Below are 15,725 nucleotides of genomic sequence, written 5' to 3' on the forward strand. Positions count from 1 at the left end.
CAAGCATGAAGCTAGGGGCTTGAGTACCTGAAAGAGTCTGGGTGTTAAAAAACGACAAAGCAGAAAATAAATCATTAACTTCGTGGTTAATCAACCTACTTTCCATGAGTCATCAGCCTTCTCAAAAGATTACACTTCTTTCATTGGTTCGCTAATTTACGTTTCTTATATCAACATGGGGCCAGGGGCTAGGCTACTGGTTCTATTTGTTTTGTACACAGATTCTGCCTACTCACCTGTGACTGTTAGCTAAGTATAAATGCTGTGTCTTGAGACCTGCTGTGTCCAGAACTGACCCTTCACTTTCTTGCCTGAGAAACTGAGGTGGACAGTGAACATATTTAAATTGGATTGAACAGTGAACTTCACTTTGTTCTAGCGACACAGTGAAACAAGTCTCTTCATCTGACCACACACCAAAGACCTTCTGAACTGCTCTGAACTTAACCACTAACAGCAAAATGTTCTGTGGAGACTATGTAAGTATAATGGCTATTTCTGTAAAACTTTCCAGTCCTTTGAGATTTGAACCTTGTCTATAAAATTTCACTTGCAGGACTTGACATTTTCAACAGGAAATATTGGTGTTCTAATTTATCTTCATTAAAGTTTTAATTAGTAGATGCTCAGTGTAACCATTAAACAAAGTTAATACTATTAAATGTCAAATTCGTGCTAATTTTGAAGTAATGTATTGTTCTCTAGAGGCAATTTAGTGATGCCTACTTTCTTAAGTAACCTGACTCAGAATTCTAACTGAAGTTATAACAAGATGTTTTTGTCTCCATATTTATTTTCTATAACGAACTAAAAATAAACGTGATTGTTAATTTTTATTTTAAATCCATGATATCTTCAGAAAGTACAGTTCATTTTTGACTAATTATCTGCTGAATTTAAGCAAATGCAAAACTCAGTTTAGTCATTTTATTTTTCTTCCTTGTCCGAATCATTTTGACCCAATTGTTCTAATGGTCCACGAACTTTGGAAGAGCCTACATAGACACTGAGTTATCTAAATATACACTGTTTGAAAAGATATCCATTTCACGTGCTCTTGGAAATTACACATAAATGTGTTGTGTGTTGATGATGATGTTTTAGAAATCTGTATTATGAAATAATGCTTTCAGGAAGCCTTTCATTTTTAATGCAAAAATTTTATGCAAAAAATACAGCATAACTATTTGGTTAAACTTTGGCACAAAAATAATGTTATTTACTCATTTACGAAGTATTAATTCCTAGAAAATTTTATTTACTTATATTGTTTCTCAAATATTGAAGGAGTACCTAAAATACGGCCACTTTCCATCACTGTTGGCTCAAGAATCTTAATTTTATCTTGAGATTTCAGGATCTCATTTGCAGTTGAAACTTACTTTTTTGTCTTATTAATTGTGAGGCAGTTACATTTCACCACAGAAATAAAAGTCATTAGGTAATTTAGGCCAGTACAGTAAATGATTTAGTTTGTAAAAATCAGGTTGCTTTCTCCCAACTATTACTTCCAAATAATTGTACTTGAATGAATAGAAATTTTCTCCCTTTCTATTCATTCTAGTACAATTATTTGGAAGTAATTAATACTATATTCTGTGTGGTTTTTATATTAACATTCATATGCCAATTATCAAAATAAACATTTATAGAATATTTAAATTATATTTCAGGGATTATTAAAAGTTACCAATGATAACAAGCTTTTAAAGAAATGCAATAATTTGGGGCTTCCCTGGTGGCGCAGTGGTTGAGAGTCCGCCTGCCGATGCAGGGAACACGGGTTCGTGCCCCGGTCCAGGAAGACCCCACATGCCGCGGAGCGGCTAGGCCCGTGAGCCATGGCCACTGAGCCTGCGCGTCCGGAGCCTGTGCTCCGCAATGGGAGAGGCCACAACAGTGAGAGGCCCGCATAACGCAAAACAAAACAAAACAAAACAAAGAAATGCAATAATTTGCCATGCTTCTGGAACAGATAAAGAATACCGGAGATTAAAAAAGAAAAAAAATCAGAGATTAAAAAGCTGGATTGGAGCAAACCTGAAAATTCACTTTAAGTTTTTTTTTTTTTTTTTTTGCGGTACGTGGGCTTCTCACTGTTGTGGCCTCTCCCGTCGCGGAGCACAGGCTCCGGACGCGCAGGCTCAGCGGCCATGGCTCACGGGCCCAGCCGCTTTGCGGCATGTGGGATCCTCCGGGACCGGGGCACGAACCCGTGTCCCCTGCATCGGCAGGCAGACTTTCAACCACTGCACCAGCAGGGAAGCCCTCACTTTAAGTATTTTGATCAGCTATTTCAGGGCCAGATGTTAGGTTTTATGTATTATCTCAGCAAGTTTTGATGATAAAATTGTTTTACATCATCAATATTATTATATTTTAGAGCAATGATTTATATTCTTAAGATATATGGTCCAATTCGTAAAAATTTGGTATTAAAGAGACCAATATTTGAGGTTAAGTTCGTCTGTTTAATCTGCATTCTGGGTCTGGCGTCCTTAAGCAAAAGATAAGCTCTTCCATGGGCAGGAAAGCAGAAGTCCTCATACCACAGTGCAGATAATTATTGACTGGGTGGCTTCTTAAAAGCAGACTCCCAGCCCCTCTGCTCTGCAGTTCTAATTCAGTATACATGACGTCTGAATTTACCCCCTTCGTATAAATGCATGACTATTTTTGAGAACACCAAAGTGATGTGTTATGTCAGTTACAAAATACAGAAAATTTAAATATAAATCAAGCAAGAGGCAAGAATTATAGAAAGGTAGTTATATTTCTATAAGAAATAAGCATATGCACTCCTTTAAAATTACTTTCTAGAATTATGGAGTTAGATGATCCTCGATGATTAAGGTAATTTGAGTTAGTTACACTGGGATGGTAAATTTACCCTTGACGCACGCAAGTATTTTACTATGTGCTTAGCTGTAAAACTGTCTATTGAAAGCAAGACTTAATTAAAGGATTTTGGCAAGCCTGGAATTTTTTTTTTAAGAAGATGTTGGGGGTAGGAGTTTATTAATTAATTCATTTATTTTTGCCGTGTTGGGTCTTCGTTTCCGTGCGAGGGCTTTCTCTAGTTGTGGCGAGCGGCGGCCACCCTTCATTGCGGTGCGCGGGCCTCTCACTATCGCGGCCTCTCTCGTTGAGGAGCACAGGCTCCAGACGCGCAGGCTCAGTAGTTGTGGCTCACGGGCCCAGTTGCTCCGCGGCATGTGGGATCCTCCCAGACCAGGGCTCGAACCCGTGTCCCCTCCATTGGCAGGCAGATTCTCAACCACTGCGCCACCAGGGAAGCCCTGGAATTGTTTTGATTTCTTTATTAGCCAGATATGAATCCCCCTTCAGGACGATGTTATTATAATTTACTTCTTGGAGCGGAGGAAATTTCACTGCAGTGTTAAAAAAAAACTTGCCCAAGCCAGGATCTAAACCAGGTATCACTCTGTCATTGTAACTCAAGCTCTTCTTGTCCACTAAAATATACTGCCTCTTCCAAATATATTGCCCTGATTCTTCTAGAGAAACTGCTGGCTGCCGTTGTCCTGTTTTGTCATCAACTGATCCCCCCCTTTTTTTGTACAGAAGCATTATATTTACTATAGATTTCTTTATTGGGTTACACCCTTCCTTTATGCCTCTAAGGAGACTTTAGTCCTATTCCTTTTCCTTTTCTTTTGACAGCTTTCCTATTTCTACCGTATTTATTAACAGAAAAAAGTTACACAGAGGTGTGTCACAAGCAGTATAACATATGGAATGCATATTCAGAACGTGAATGAACATTCTCTATTACGTAGAGAGAAACTATTAAAACTTCCTGAGTCTCTACTAAACTTCAGGAGCTTTGTGTGCCTTGTCTAATTTAATAGTCACAGAAAATCTTTTTACAAAAATACCATTGAACATGCAAGGGTTTTGCCATTCTTCTTGGAGGCTCCAGATACTCCGCTCAGTGGTTTTACGTGTATTATTTTTAGGCTTCACGATCTTCAAGGAAAGTATTATCAGCCCCATTTTCCATATGAATATACTGAGGCTTAGAGAGGTTAAATAATTTTCCCAGCAGAAGGAGGTCAAACACGCCTAAGCGTGATTATCCTACATAATATAGACTTTATGCTGTGAAGGAAAGAGCAGATCCTTTGTGAGCCCAATTAAGAGAGAAAATGAGCACCGGTATCTTCACAAAGATGCTCTCACTCATAAATGTGCTCCCAGAATGACTCAACAACAGTCGAACGTCAGCAACTGAGGCAACGTCCAGCATGGGCAGCGAGACATCCTGCGTGTTAGCGCAACTAACATGAAGTAAACGCGCTGTGGCTCAGGTGTGAATGGCAGGTGGTGAAGGCAGACACTCAGGAAATCAGAAGCAAATTCCGGGGCTTTCAATCCAGGAGGGGCCGCGGGCCGAGCAGGCCTCCCGTGGGGGCAGAAGCTGCTGAGGGGCAAGATCTTTACTTTTTAAATTTTTATTGGAGTATAGCTGATTTAAAAGCAAGATCATTTTTAAAGCAGGTTTCTCCTATTGAAAGGGATTCCTGGGAGAAACATTCCAACCAAGAAATCTGATTTTGATGGCTTATCTGCAGTACGACTCACTGAACAAATATTAATAAAAGGTTATTCATACTGTAGATTGCTTTTTACTATCACAAGACTGCATTGTCTGAACTTTACACACTAGGATCCAACAAAAGTTATGAATCATACTGGTTAGGGCCTCCACTTTAACTGAAGCTTCTGTTGAACTAATACGTGTTAGATTGGAAAATTAAATGCAGTCACTTTTTTCCTAGTTGTGATATGCAAGCATGTCGGTTAAAATTTTAAAACTCCCTTTTAACAGCTATAGATTGCTTTTGTGGTAAGGGCTGGGCAAACATGACTGTAGAATACTAATTGAACAAGCACTCAGGCCAGCTTTACCCTGAGGATCCATGACTGAGGACAATGTACTTAATCTTTCTGCATCTCAACTTTCCTACCTGTAAAATGGGTGTTATCATAGCACATGTATTAGAAGAGTCTGTTGAGAATTAAGTGGCAGGCAAAACACCAAGAAGACCAGGAGCATAAATAGCACCTGGAAAGGTGAACTTTCTTAACAGCTTTAATTAAGTAGTTGTGCCAAAGCCTGAACCCAACTAATGCAAAAGCCCTGGCTTTCGACAGCCCGGTACACGGCTTCTGGAAGGGAGCTTGAGTTTGCACCCATTACACATATTCATAGCTACATATATATGTATATTCATATATGTGTGTGATTATTCATAACATTTATGCATAAATTTTAATAACATCAGAAGTTTCATGGGTGGAAATATACTCTCTTAAACTCAGCGTAACATTTACTTCTAAATAGTTTCTACCATGCTAAAAAATTTCACAATCCTACTTCCCGCATCAGTTATTGCCAAATTCTATTTTTTATGGCAAAAGGCCTCATTGTAGGAATTGCATCCAATTCCTTTGTATCCAATTCCTTTCCTCCAAATCTCTGACTCCATCCTAACTGGGCTTTCACCCAAAGCTCCTCCGCCTGAAGCGTCCGACAGAGGTAAGCAGCGACCTCCATGTTCCTGACCCCATACCCGACTCTCATGCCTTTTCTTGCTAGATATGAGTGTGGTCTGACACAGTCTCCTTTTGCCAGCAAAGCCCCGGGGCTGAATTCTGGGGACTCTTCTCTTTCCAACTTATAGCCACTCTTTTGGTCATTGTGCCCAATCTGATGGTTTTAATTACAACGTACACACAGAGTCTTCTTTGAATATGTACCTCAACCCAGCATCTATGCCCAAACCCCAGATTCGTAAAACCAGGTATCTACACAGGAAGTGAAAACTCTATCCTCCTTTTAGGTCAAAGGGGGGAAAAAAAAGTAAAAACCTAAAAATCGGAGTTATCCCTGATTCCTCTGTCTCTCTCATACCTTACAAACAATCCATCAGCAAAACCTTTCGGGTCTACACATTCACAGTATTCATTACATGACCACCTCTCATCACTCCCTCTCCAACTGCCCTGGTCCACGCCAGCAACGTCATCATTTGCCAACTCCATGCAGTAGCCTCCTACCTGGTCCCCTGCTTCTATCTTTGCTCTAGCTTCTATGTCTTGGGGACACAACGGTGAGAATGACTGTCAAAAACACGCATTCTATTGACACGTTGATGATGGTGTAGGAGCCATCATCACCCTGGAGTGAGTTACAGAGTAGGAGGTAAAAACATTAAAGAGGAGCTTGTGAACAAGGTTTTGTTCCTGGTTTACCAGTTCTTAGAGTATTTACCATGATAGGAAGAAGAATAATGAGTTTTCAATGTGTAGGGTCATTTCCATTTTCCGAAGTGCTTGCAGTATACGGACCACAGGTTCTATGGAAGACAAGACACCTTTCTAACATACCTCTCTGGATATGCTGACTTCTCTTAAATGCTAGAGGCTTCCAGATTTTGACGTTATACAATGTATTAACGTCACATTAATACATTGTGCTCATTTCAGTAAGCATTATGGCAAAGCCAGAACCCGCTGCAAATGCCAACGGCGCTGGGGGCTGTAAAACCCAAGGAACAGAAAAAATATGGTTGATGATATTTTAACTTTTTCGAATTAATCCACCCACTTCCACAGTACAAGAAGAATGTCACTGGAGTATCACAAATCACTTTCAAAAACTGTACTTCTTTTGTAAAGTCACGAGGTTAAAGACTGAAGAAATGATGTTGGAGCAGTGAGGCTCAGAGTGATTTTCATGAGTCACGTCCTCCTGGGTCGAAGGGAACCGGGGAAAGCAGATAGAGAGACACCATTTAGAGGGCGTTACTTGCTGATTTTTCCTTGCTGGAGCACCACCTCTAGACCAACACCCAGCCCTCTATCTACCACAGATTTCTGCTATCAGCACAAATTCCTTGTAATCATTCACCAAAAAAGAAAGGATCATGGGAATATTTTTAAGTCTTTCAGAGTTCACGCTGTCAATCTCCCTGCCTCAGCCTCTTTCGAATTGCCTCCAGGAATTCCTAAAACTCTGCTTAGTTTGCGGACATGCCTTTCTCATCCAGGGAGGAGAAAAGACTGCTTCTTAAGACCCATCTTCTTCTCCAGCATCCCATCTTATCACAACACGTAGTTGTGACTATATTCTTTCTCAATTATACTTTGATGTATATCCTTCAGACATTCTGGTAATTACGCTCAAAGGAACCAGGAAAATAAAATGTTAACAGACCGTGACATGTATCATGTACGAAACACAAATGTAATTCTAGGTTATCTGTGCACAAGATACCGTGTTTTACATTGTCCTGTTATGGAGAAAGTGGGAATCGATTTCACTCACAGGCTACTTTGGACTGTCTTTTCATCTTTATTTTGTGGCAGTCTGTAATAAAGCAACTGAATATCAATGTATTTTACCATCCTATCTCTCAATTGCAATGTTTGTACTATTTTATTTTTAAGTGAGTGAGAATTGATACCAGGGCAGAAATAGTTTTTCAAGTTACGAACAAAAAGCACTTTAACCCCAGCAGACACATTGTTCTTAGAAATGTGTATTAGTAATGGTTTAAAGAATATATGAATCCTACTGTATTTTATAGGTAGATGACTCTTGTGTTCCTGTCATCACTACCGTATTAATGTGCTTGAGTTATTGTTCTGTTCTTTAGAGATACTGAATATATGTACACATTCTGCTAAGTTTTCATTTAGTTGCCAGTCTCAAGATATTGTTTTAAAGGGTAAATTAAAAAAAAAGACAAGGGTGCTGAAAGATAGAGACACAGGTACCTGGGGCCACACACCTTCTGTGTACCTTTCATCACCTGTTTACCGACTACTGTGTGTTTAATCAAGCGTGTAACTCATAAAAAAAAGCAAATATTCATAGTGAGTACGGTAGTCCTTTCGAAGCAAAAAAGGGTCAGATTTGTGAACCCTCAATGACATGTCAATTACTGGTTTTGAAATGGGAATTTTTGGTGCAACCGTGGTCACAACTGAACATACAGCAACTTAATTGCCAGTAGAAGCTCCTGGAGATCTCAGGCCCCTGCAGCCCTTATTCTGTGTTATTCCAGACACTGCCTGATAGGGTGACCATGTACAGATATGCCAAGTCTTCCTGCAAGGAGCTGATTTCTTGATTTAGTGGACTTGGTCTTTTTTTTTTTTGCGGTACGCGGGCCTCTCACTGTTGTGGCCTCTCCCCTTGCGGAGCACAGGCTCCGGACGCGCAGGCTCAGCGGCCATGGCTCACAGGCCCAGCCGCTTCGCGGCATGTGGGATCTTCCCGGTCCGGGGCACGAACCTGTGTCCCCTGCATCGGGAGGCAGACTCTCAACCACTGCGCCACCAGGGAAGCCCGGTCTTTTTCTTATGTATAATAATACTGATTTGGAGTAATTTGAATGCTTCAAAGATGGAAATGGTTTTGGAAAATGTTACTTTAGTTATTTAGCAGAGGGAAATAAGTACAAATAGTAAGCCTGTCGGGGGGGAAGAAATTTTCCTCTATCCATCTAGGTTCTTCTGGCTGGTCTAAGAATTAAATGGACATGAGACAGATGAACAGGAGAAAATCACACAAAAGTTGAAAAGCATGTATATACATGGGAGAGACCCAGGAAAACTGAGTCACTTGCCAAAATGGCTGAAACCCTCAGCTTATACAACATCTTCAAAGATAAAAGAGAATGTCGCGGGGTAGGGGTTGGGACCTCAAAGGGGAGGAAGGCAATTCACATGGAGACGGAAAAGCACACGTTTGATAAACACGTGTCTACGGGGCCAGCAGAGACAAGGGGCACAGAAGGGATTTTAACAGACTTTGCAGGTCCCTCCCTGTCGACACACCTGGTTCATATTAAAGTTACCTACGGTGTTGGTTCTCTGTCTCTCCCTCTCTCTCTAGCTACCTATCATCTACCTTCATGGTGATATATCCAATCTAATTCAGCCCCACATTTTAACCGTCACCATTAGTTACAAGTTCTTTCTCACACAATAAAAACGGTAACTATCAATATCTAAAATACATGTGCTCATTTGTTTAACTCCATCATACATGTACATGTAGTTTAGAGTGTGCTAAGCCATAGCCCTGTCAGAAAGGAGAGGACGTTGTTTGGGTTCTTTCCATCCTTAGCTTTACAGTCTCCCGACAAACACTATTTTGTGAAGTTACTTAGGGCACGTCCCTTCGCCCAGCCCACTTAACTGTGGCTACAAGGTTCGTGTGTACTTTAGACAGATTTGTTTGCTACAATCTGCATTCCCTGTCGGGTTCCCTTACTTCATAGCTGATTTTGTTACATTTAAATTTATGTGTGGTAAAATGTGTTCTTTGTGGTATATACACTCGTAAGAGTTTTGAGTCATGTATCCGATCCATTTCCTTATAGAGACTTCCATCACCCCAAACATCCTCCACACTCCCGGTTTGTAGTCAACCAACACCCCAGCCCTCAAACCTGGCAAACTGATCTGTTTACCTTTTCTCTAGTTCTACCTTTTCCAGATTGTCATATAAATGGAATCACAGACTATAAACCCATCTGGAAATGGCTTCTTTCACTTGGTGGGGTGCATTTAACAGTTATCCAAGTTGCTGCATGAATCACTAACTGTCTTTTTATGGCTGAAAAGCAGTCTTGAATGAGTATACCGCCGTCTGTATATCCATTCAGCTTGAAGGACAAATGGCTTGTTTCCAACTTTTGATAATTACAAGCAAATCTTCTAAGAACACTCAAGTTAAGGTTTTTGAGTAAAGTTCCCATTGCTTTAGATAAATATCTAGGGGTCGGATTGCCAGGTTATATGCTAAGACTGTGTTTAAACTTTATAAGAAATTGTCCAATTGTTATTCCAAAGTGACCCACAATTTTGCATTCCGACCAGCAGTGTATGTAGCAGTGTCTTACTGTAGTTTTACTTTGCATGTTTTAATGTAAATGATATCCGTAGTTTTTCATATGCTTATTTATTATACCTCCATTGGAAATGTGTCTGTTTATAATGCTTACCTATTTTCTAAGTTGGTTTTTTGTTTGTTTGCTTATTTTTTATTGGCCTTTATATATTTTAGATAAAAGGGCTTCATAAAAAATGCGATTTACAAATATTTTCTCCCATTCTGTGACTTATCTTTCCATTTTCTAACAACATATTTCATAGAGCCAAAGTTTTCAATTGTGGTGAAGTTCAATTTATCTTTTTTTCTTTATAGATTGTATTTTTGTTGTCATGTCTAAAAATTTTTGACTAACCCAAAGTCACGCAGATTGTCTCCTACATTTTCTTCCAGATATTTCACACAGTTAACATTTCTATTTAGGTCTACGATCAATTTGGGGTTAATTTTTGTATAAGGTGTGAGGTATAGGTCAAGCTTAATTTTTGTTTTCATATGGATGTTCAGTTTTTATAGCACCATTTCTTGGAAAAACTTTCTTTCTCCATTGAATTGCTTTTACAACTTTGTCAAAAATTATGTATTGGGCTTCCCTGGTGGCGCAGTGGTTGAGAGTCCGCCTGCCGACGCAGGGGACACGGGTGCGTGCCCCGGTCCGGGAAGATCCCACATGCCGCAGAGCGGCTGGGCCCGTGAGCCGTGACCGCTGAGCCTGCGCATCCGGAGCCTGTGCTCCGCAACGGGAGAGGCCACAACAGTGAGAGGCCCGCGTACCGCAAAAAAAAAAAAAAAAAAAATTATGTTTTTATATGGATCTATTGCTAGATTCTCTATTCTGTTCCACTGATCTTATTTTCTATAACATTAGCCAATATCACAATCTCATTATTACTGTGACTTCATAATAATTCTTAAAATCAATTAGCATTATTCCTTTAATTTTTCTTTTTCAAATCTGTTTCAGCTGTTCTAATTCCTTTGACTTTCAGTATGATGAAATAAATTGACTGATTTTTGAATGTCAAATCAGCCTTGCATTCTTGGAATAAACCTCACTTGGTCATGCTACTTATTCTTTTTATATGTTGCTGCATTGGAATTTCTTAGATTGGGCTTCTTTTTTTAATAAAAAAAATATAAAGACAAACCCTTATAATTTGCAGTCAAAATGGCTCATAGTTCGTTGCAGTTTCCATGGTTAGATAGTTCTTTGGGAATGAAATAAATACGGATTGAGAAAATCGACAAAGCGGGTAACAGAGCAAAGCAGAACGAAGACTTTCAGTGAAAGGTGGGGAGCAAGTCCTAAGAGGTTTTTTTTAAGTGAATCTGACACATTGTTAATTTAACTTTTCTGATTAGATAAATGAATGCACTATTATTTATACTTTATTTAACAGGTACTTTGGGGGAAAAAACACAATTTTTTTCAGGTAGTTAAATTAAACTTGGACTACTTATCAGAGAGAAAACAATATATGCGTTTACTTGATTCCTACTTTGTCCGTTTAAACTCTACAGGGCTAGTTTCCCCTGGGTCCTGTCTCAGTCAGCTCCGGCTGCTGTAAGAAAATTTCATAGGCTGGGGTAGCTAAACCGACATTTGTTTCTCAGAGTTCGAAGGCCTACAATTCCAAGATCAAGGTGCCAGCAGATTCTGGGTCTGCTGAGGACCATCTTCCCAGCTCACAGACCTCTCTCCCACTGTGTCCTCATGCGACAGAGACACTCAGCTCTGGCCTCCTCTTCTTATCAGGATATGAATCCCATCATGGGGCCCCCCACCCTCATGACCTCATCCAGATCTAGTCACCTCCCAAAGGCTCCTTCAAACACCTTCACACTGGGGACTAGGGCTTCATCGTATGAATTTGGGGGACACAAACATTCTGCACATAAGAGATCTCATGACTTGGCTTTTGCTCTTTGGTACTTAAATATTCATAAATCACTTTCACTATATCTTTAATGTATAGAAATTAAAAATATCTAGATCTGTGCAAGGTGAAAATTTTGAACATTTCTTTTTTAAATTTATTTACTTTTTTATTGAAGTATAGTTGATTTACAATGTTGTGCTGATTACTGCTGTACAGCAAAGTGATTCAGTTATACATATATATACAAATTCTTTGTTTTATATTCTTTTCCATTATGGTTTATCATAGGATATTGAATATAGTTCCCTGTGCTCTACAGTAGGACCTTGTTTATCCATTCTATATATAAAAGCAACATTTCTTCTTAATTAAAGCATCTCTCCCTCACCTACTCCTGCCAGCTTCAGGTCAAAACCCTGCATTAGTAAAGAGGGTGAGACTGAGTTCTTTATCCTTCTGTGGGTGGCCCCCTCCACCTGTGAGTCCCCTGACTGAGGCACCCAACACCCCGAGGATTGGGGAAGAGTGTGTACGTGGGGGAAAAGTCCAGGAACGTCTTGGGTCTTACTTAACAGGTATTTTAGTCACTGATGCTCTGTGGCCGTAGAAGATGTCTCTTTGGGACCACTGCGGGTTTACAGGACACCTCTCACTGGCAGGAATCTTCTCCTGAGGTTTATTTATCCGTCTGTTCTCAGAGTTCCTATCAGTCCCCCTGAAGAAAGATTTGGAGCCAGATCCCTTCAAAATGACTTGTGACGAACGTGTCCTACTTTGGGGCTCTCACTGGGTCCCCAGTAAACACGCACACGCCCTACATCCCCACTAGCTCTGGGATGGAATAAACACTTGGAGTTGAGGCATCCCCAGTAAAGCCGTCCTCCTCACACTGGGCAGCTGCTTAGCCAGAGTCTCGGCCTTAGCCTCATTTGCAGTGTGTGTCCCTGGGTCCCCAGAACTCTGTGGACATATTCAAGTTCTCCAGGCAGCCCCCTTGTTGAAGACAGCCCCGCCCTGTACCCTCCACCCCGGTTCCCATGGCAGCACACGAAGGTCTCAGAACACCATCCCCTCGACCCAAATACTCCCACCTATAATTTCAGAGCCACTTCACCTCCTCCAGGTGGCTGAGTGGCTAAGATTTACAAAACTGGTTTCTAGAACCTTCTTTGCAACCTCCGCCCAGGTGGTCCACCCTTCACTTTGGAGTGTGGACGCCGTTGGCAGCCACTGTTTTGCCAGAAAATTAGAGCCTCAGGGAAATGGAACTCTGAAGGGACCAAAGTTAAAATCCTACTACAGTGTTATATAAACATCTTGACTGTTTGCCACTTTTTCCCTGTTGTTTGTCTATCAAATGAATCTCTCTACCAATCTTCACTTTCCAGAAAGAAGATTAATATATGTCTCATGTGGTGCAACCCATAACTGATTCGCATCTAACACACCCATATTTTATTTGGTAGAAATTTTCCCTTTAATATAAGGCACCATATGAATGTTGATGGATCTTGGTCTCCTCAGCACGTGTTCTCAGGTTTTGTAAAGTATCTGAATACTAGTACTGCTTTACCTCTTACGCTGACATTTCTGTAGCTATTACATTTCTTCAATGAAGAAAAGTAACATAAAAGCATGTCAAATGCAATTTAAAGCAGACTATGGCACTGTACTTAAGTGCATAGTAGGAAAATTACAGGTGCATTACCGATGCTTCAATGTGTAAAAGTAACCAATTGAGAATTACTTTAAAAAATAAAAGGACTGGATTCCCCCCTTGAGTAGGTGATGATCGTTTCCTGAATGTATCCTGGTATCACTGTGGGGTTTGACAAGTAGCTGACAGATTACTTTGAAGATTACAAAAAGGGGGACACCTTTACCATATAATCAGATGGCCCTCAATATTTTCTGAATTTTTCCCTTCCTAAACATTAGATGACTTCTGAGATCTAGTCTTCACAATGGGGTCACTTCTTAATTGCTATTTATCAGAACCTTCACCAACGTTTACAAGTAAAAGCATAACAAAATGTAAATCCAAGAACCCAGGTACTCTTGAGAAATTAAAAACTACCTTTAAATACTTTAAACAATTTAAGAGCATTTTATCTATTAGTAAAGTTAATTAATGTCTCCCTGATCTTGGAGTCCTTACTATGACGCCATCAATGTACTTCATTAAGGAAGTAGAAAGCTGTGAACCAACTGATGTAAAACCAGTCAAGGTACAAGGTGGTCCTCTGCCTCCTTCATCCCCAGAGCAAATGATGGCCTGAGGCACAGCTAATGTCTATAAAGAAATCTTCTAGTAATGAATGTGATTCCATATTTTCACCTTTATTATGATTCCATATTTTTTCCATGTTTATTGTGACACCATATTTTTTCTTCAGTATAATTCTTTGTCTTTGTTTTTTGTGTGTGTTTTTGGGTTTTGGTGTTTGGTTTTGCTTAGTTTTAGATTTATACATCTTCACTCACTGAATGAAATAGAAATGCTTTGCAGCATACTTATTTAAAACAGTTCAAAGCAAAAATTGCCCTAAACCAACTGGCCATTAGTCTAACTCTGTAAAATATATTAGTCATATGTCTATCAAAATTAATTGCAAAATTCTAAAACTTTTGTTTGGGTTAAATTTCCCTCAATAGAGAAATATAAAATTTCTTCGTTTTATAGCTAAACAACTTAATTTACGGATTATCCAGCCAAAACTTTATTTAGCTGAGAATTGTTTTTTTAAAAAAACCATATTCTCTGTGCTATGCGGCTGCTTCCCACTAGCTAGCTATTTTACATTTGGTAGTATTTATAAGTCCATGCCTAGCACAGGGAGATCAGCTCGGTGCCTTGTGACCACCAAGAGGTGTGGGATAGGGAGGGTGAGAGGGAGACGCAAGAGGGAAGAGACATGGGGATATATGTATATGTATAGCTGATTCACTTTGTTATAAGGCAGAAACTAACACACCACTGTAAAGCAATTATACTCCAATAAAGATGTTAAAAAAATATATAAAAACATAGGCCCTTCCTGAGACTATACAGATAATTCCAGAACAAAATTTACGGTATCTAGAAAACAGGCCACACTGCTTAACATGGATGCTTAATTTGTACTTTCAACATATATTCACAGGTAAAGCTTGACTGTGAACGGTATGTTCATCAGATCAAATGCATGGATGTAATTAAATTTCTGCTTGTTGATACTTGTTTTATAGCTCTTATTAAAAGTAAACGTAAATAAAGCTTGTTTGGAGATTAAAGAAAAGAAAAACATATTCTCTTGCTTTAGTTTATATTAACTCAGAGAAAAGAAAAATTGTCATAACCAGCTAGAACCAAGCATTATTATAAAGGTATAATCTGTTGGGAAAAGATCATGATTTTTTTCACAGTAGCCTTTCAGCGTTTTAAAAGGAAGTAAATGGTAGGCCAAAGAAGCCATTCTTTTTCTCATTAACATCGCAAGGACATGCAGTTCACTAGATAACATTATCACTGATTTCTGTTAAGGAAAGCTAAAGAATTCTTATCACCAGGAGGCTGTTTCTATCTGTGAAACAGATTATTGGGCTGGGAGAGTGCTGGTTACTAACCTCTAAAAATATCAAATTAGAGGAGAGTGGCTGAAATCACCATTCATCTAAGAGCTGCAACCTCATTTTGTAGAAATTGTTCTCATAAACCCATGAGATGCAATTCTTCACACATTAAATGTCAACATAATCTCTATCTTAAAAGTGAAATTCAGGACTACATGTGTTCCTTGCGTTTGAGCTATAGATCCTATACTGAATGTGCTTCCTAGTTAACCTTTAAAAAGTTGAAGTTAGGATATGCTCTATGCCTCTAGACTATGTTACGGGCATTAAGGTATTTTAATCTTTTTATAAGGGACATAAAC

The 15,725-nt window shown here is 39.5% G+C and overlaps 1 protein-coding gene across 1 annotated transcript in view; it reads left to right on the forward strand.

Annotated features, from left to right (window-relative positions):
• The first annotated feature begins 303 nt into the window (after nt 1–303).
• The window catches only part of ANXA10 (annexin A10), a 66,131-nt gene continuing 50,709 nt past the window's right edge, over nt 304–15,725 (forward strand). The window contains exon 1 of the mRNA XM_065879422.1: nt 304–479. Coding sequence (XP_065735494.1) covers nt 462–479 — 18 coding nt within the window. The 5' untranslated portion in view covers nt 304–461. The remainder of the gene's footprint in view (nt 480–15,725) is intronic.

Source organism: Phocoena phocoena, chromosome 6 (assembly GCF_963924675.1).
Source record: "Phocoena phocoena chromosome 6, mPhoPho1.1, whole genome shotgun sequence".
In the NCBI taxonomy this organism is placed as follows: domain Eukaryota; kingdom Metazoa; phylum Chordata; class Mammalia; order Artiodactyla; family Phocoenidae; genus Phocoena; species Phocoena phocoena.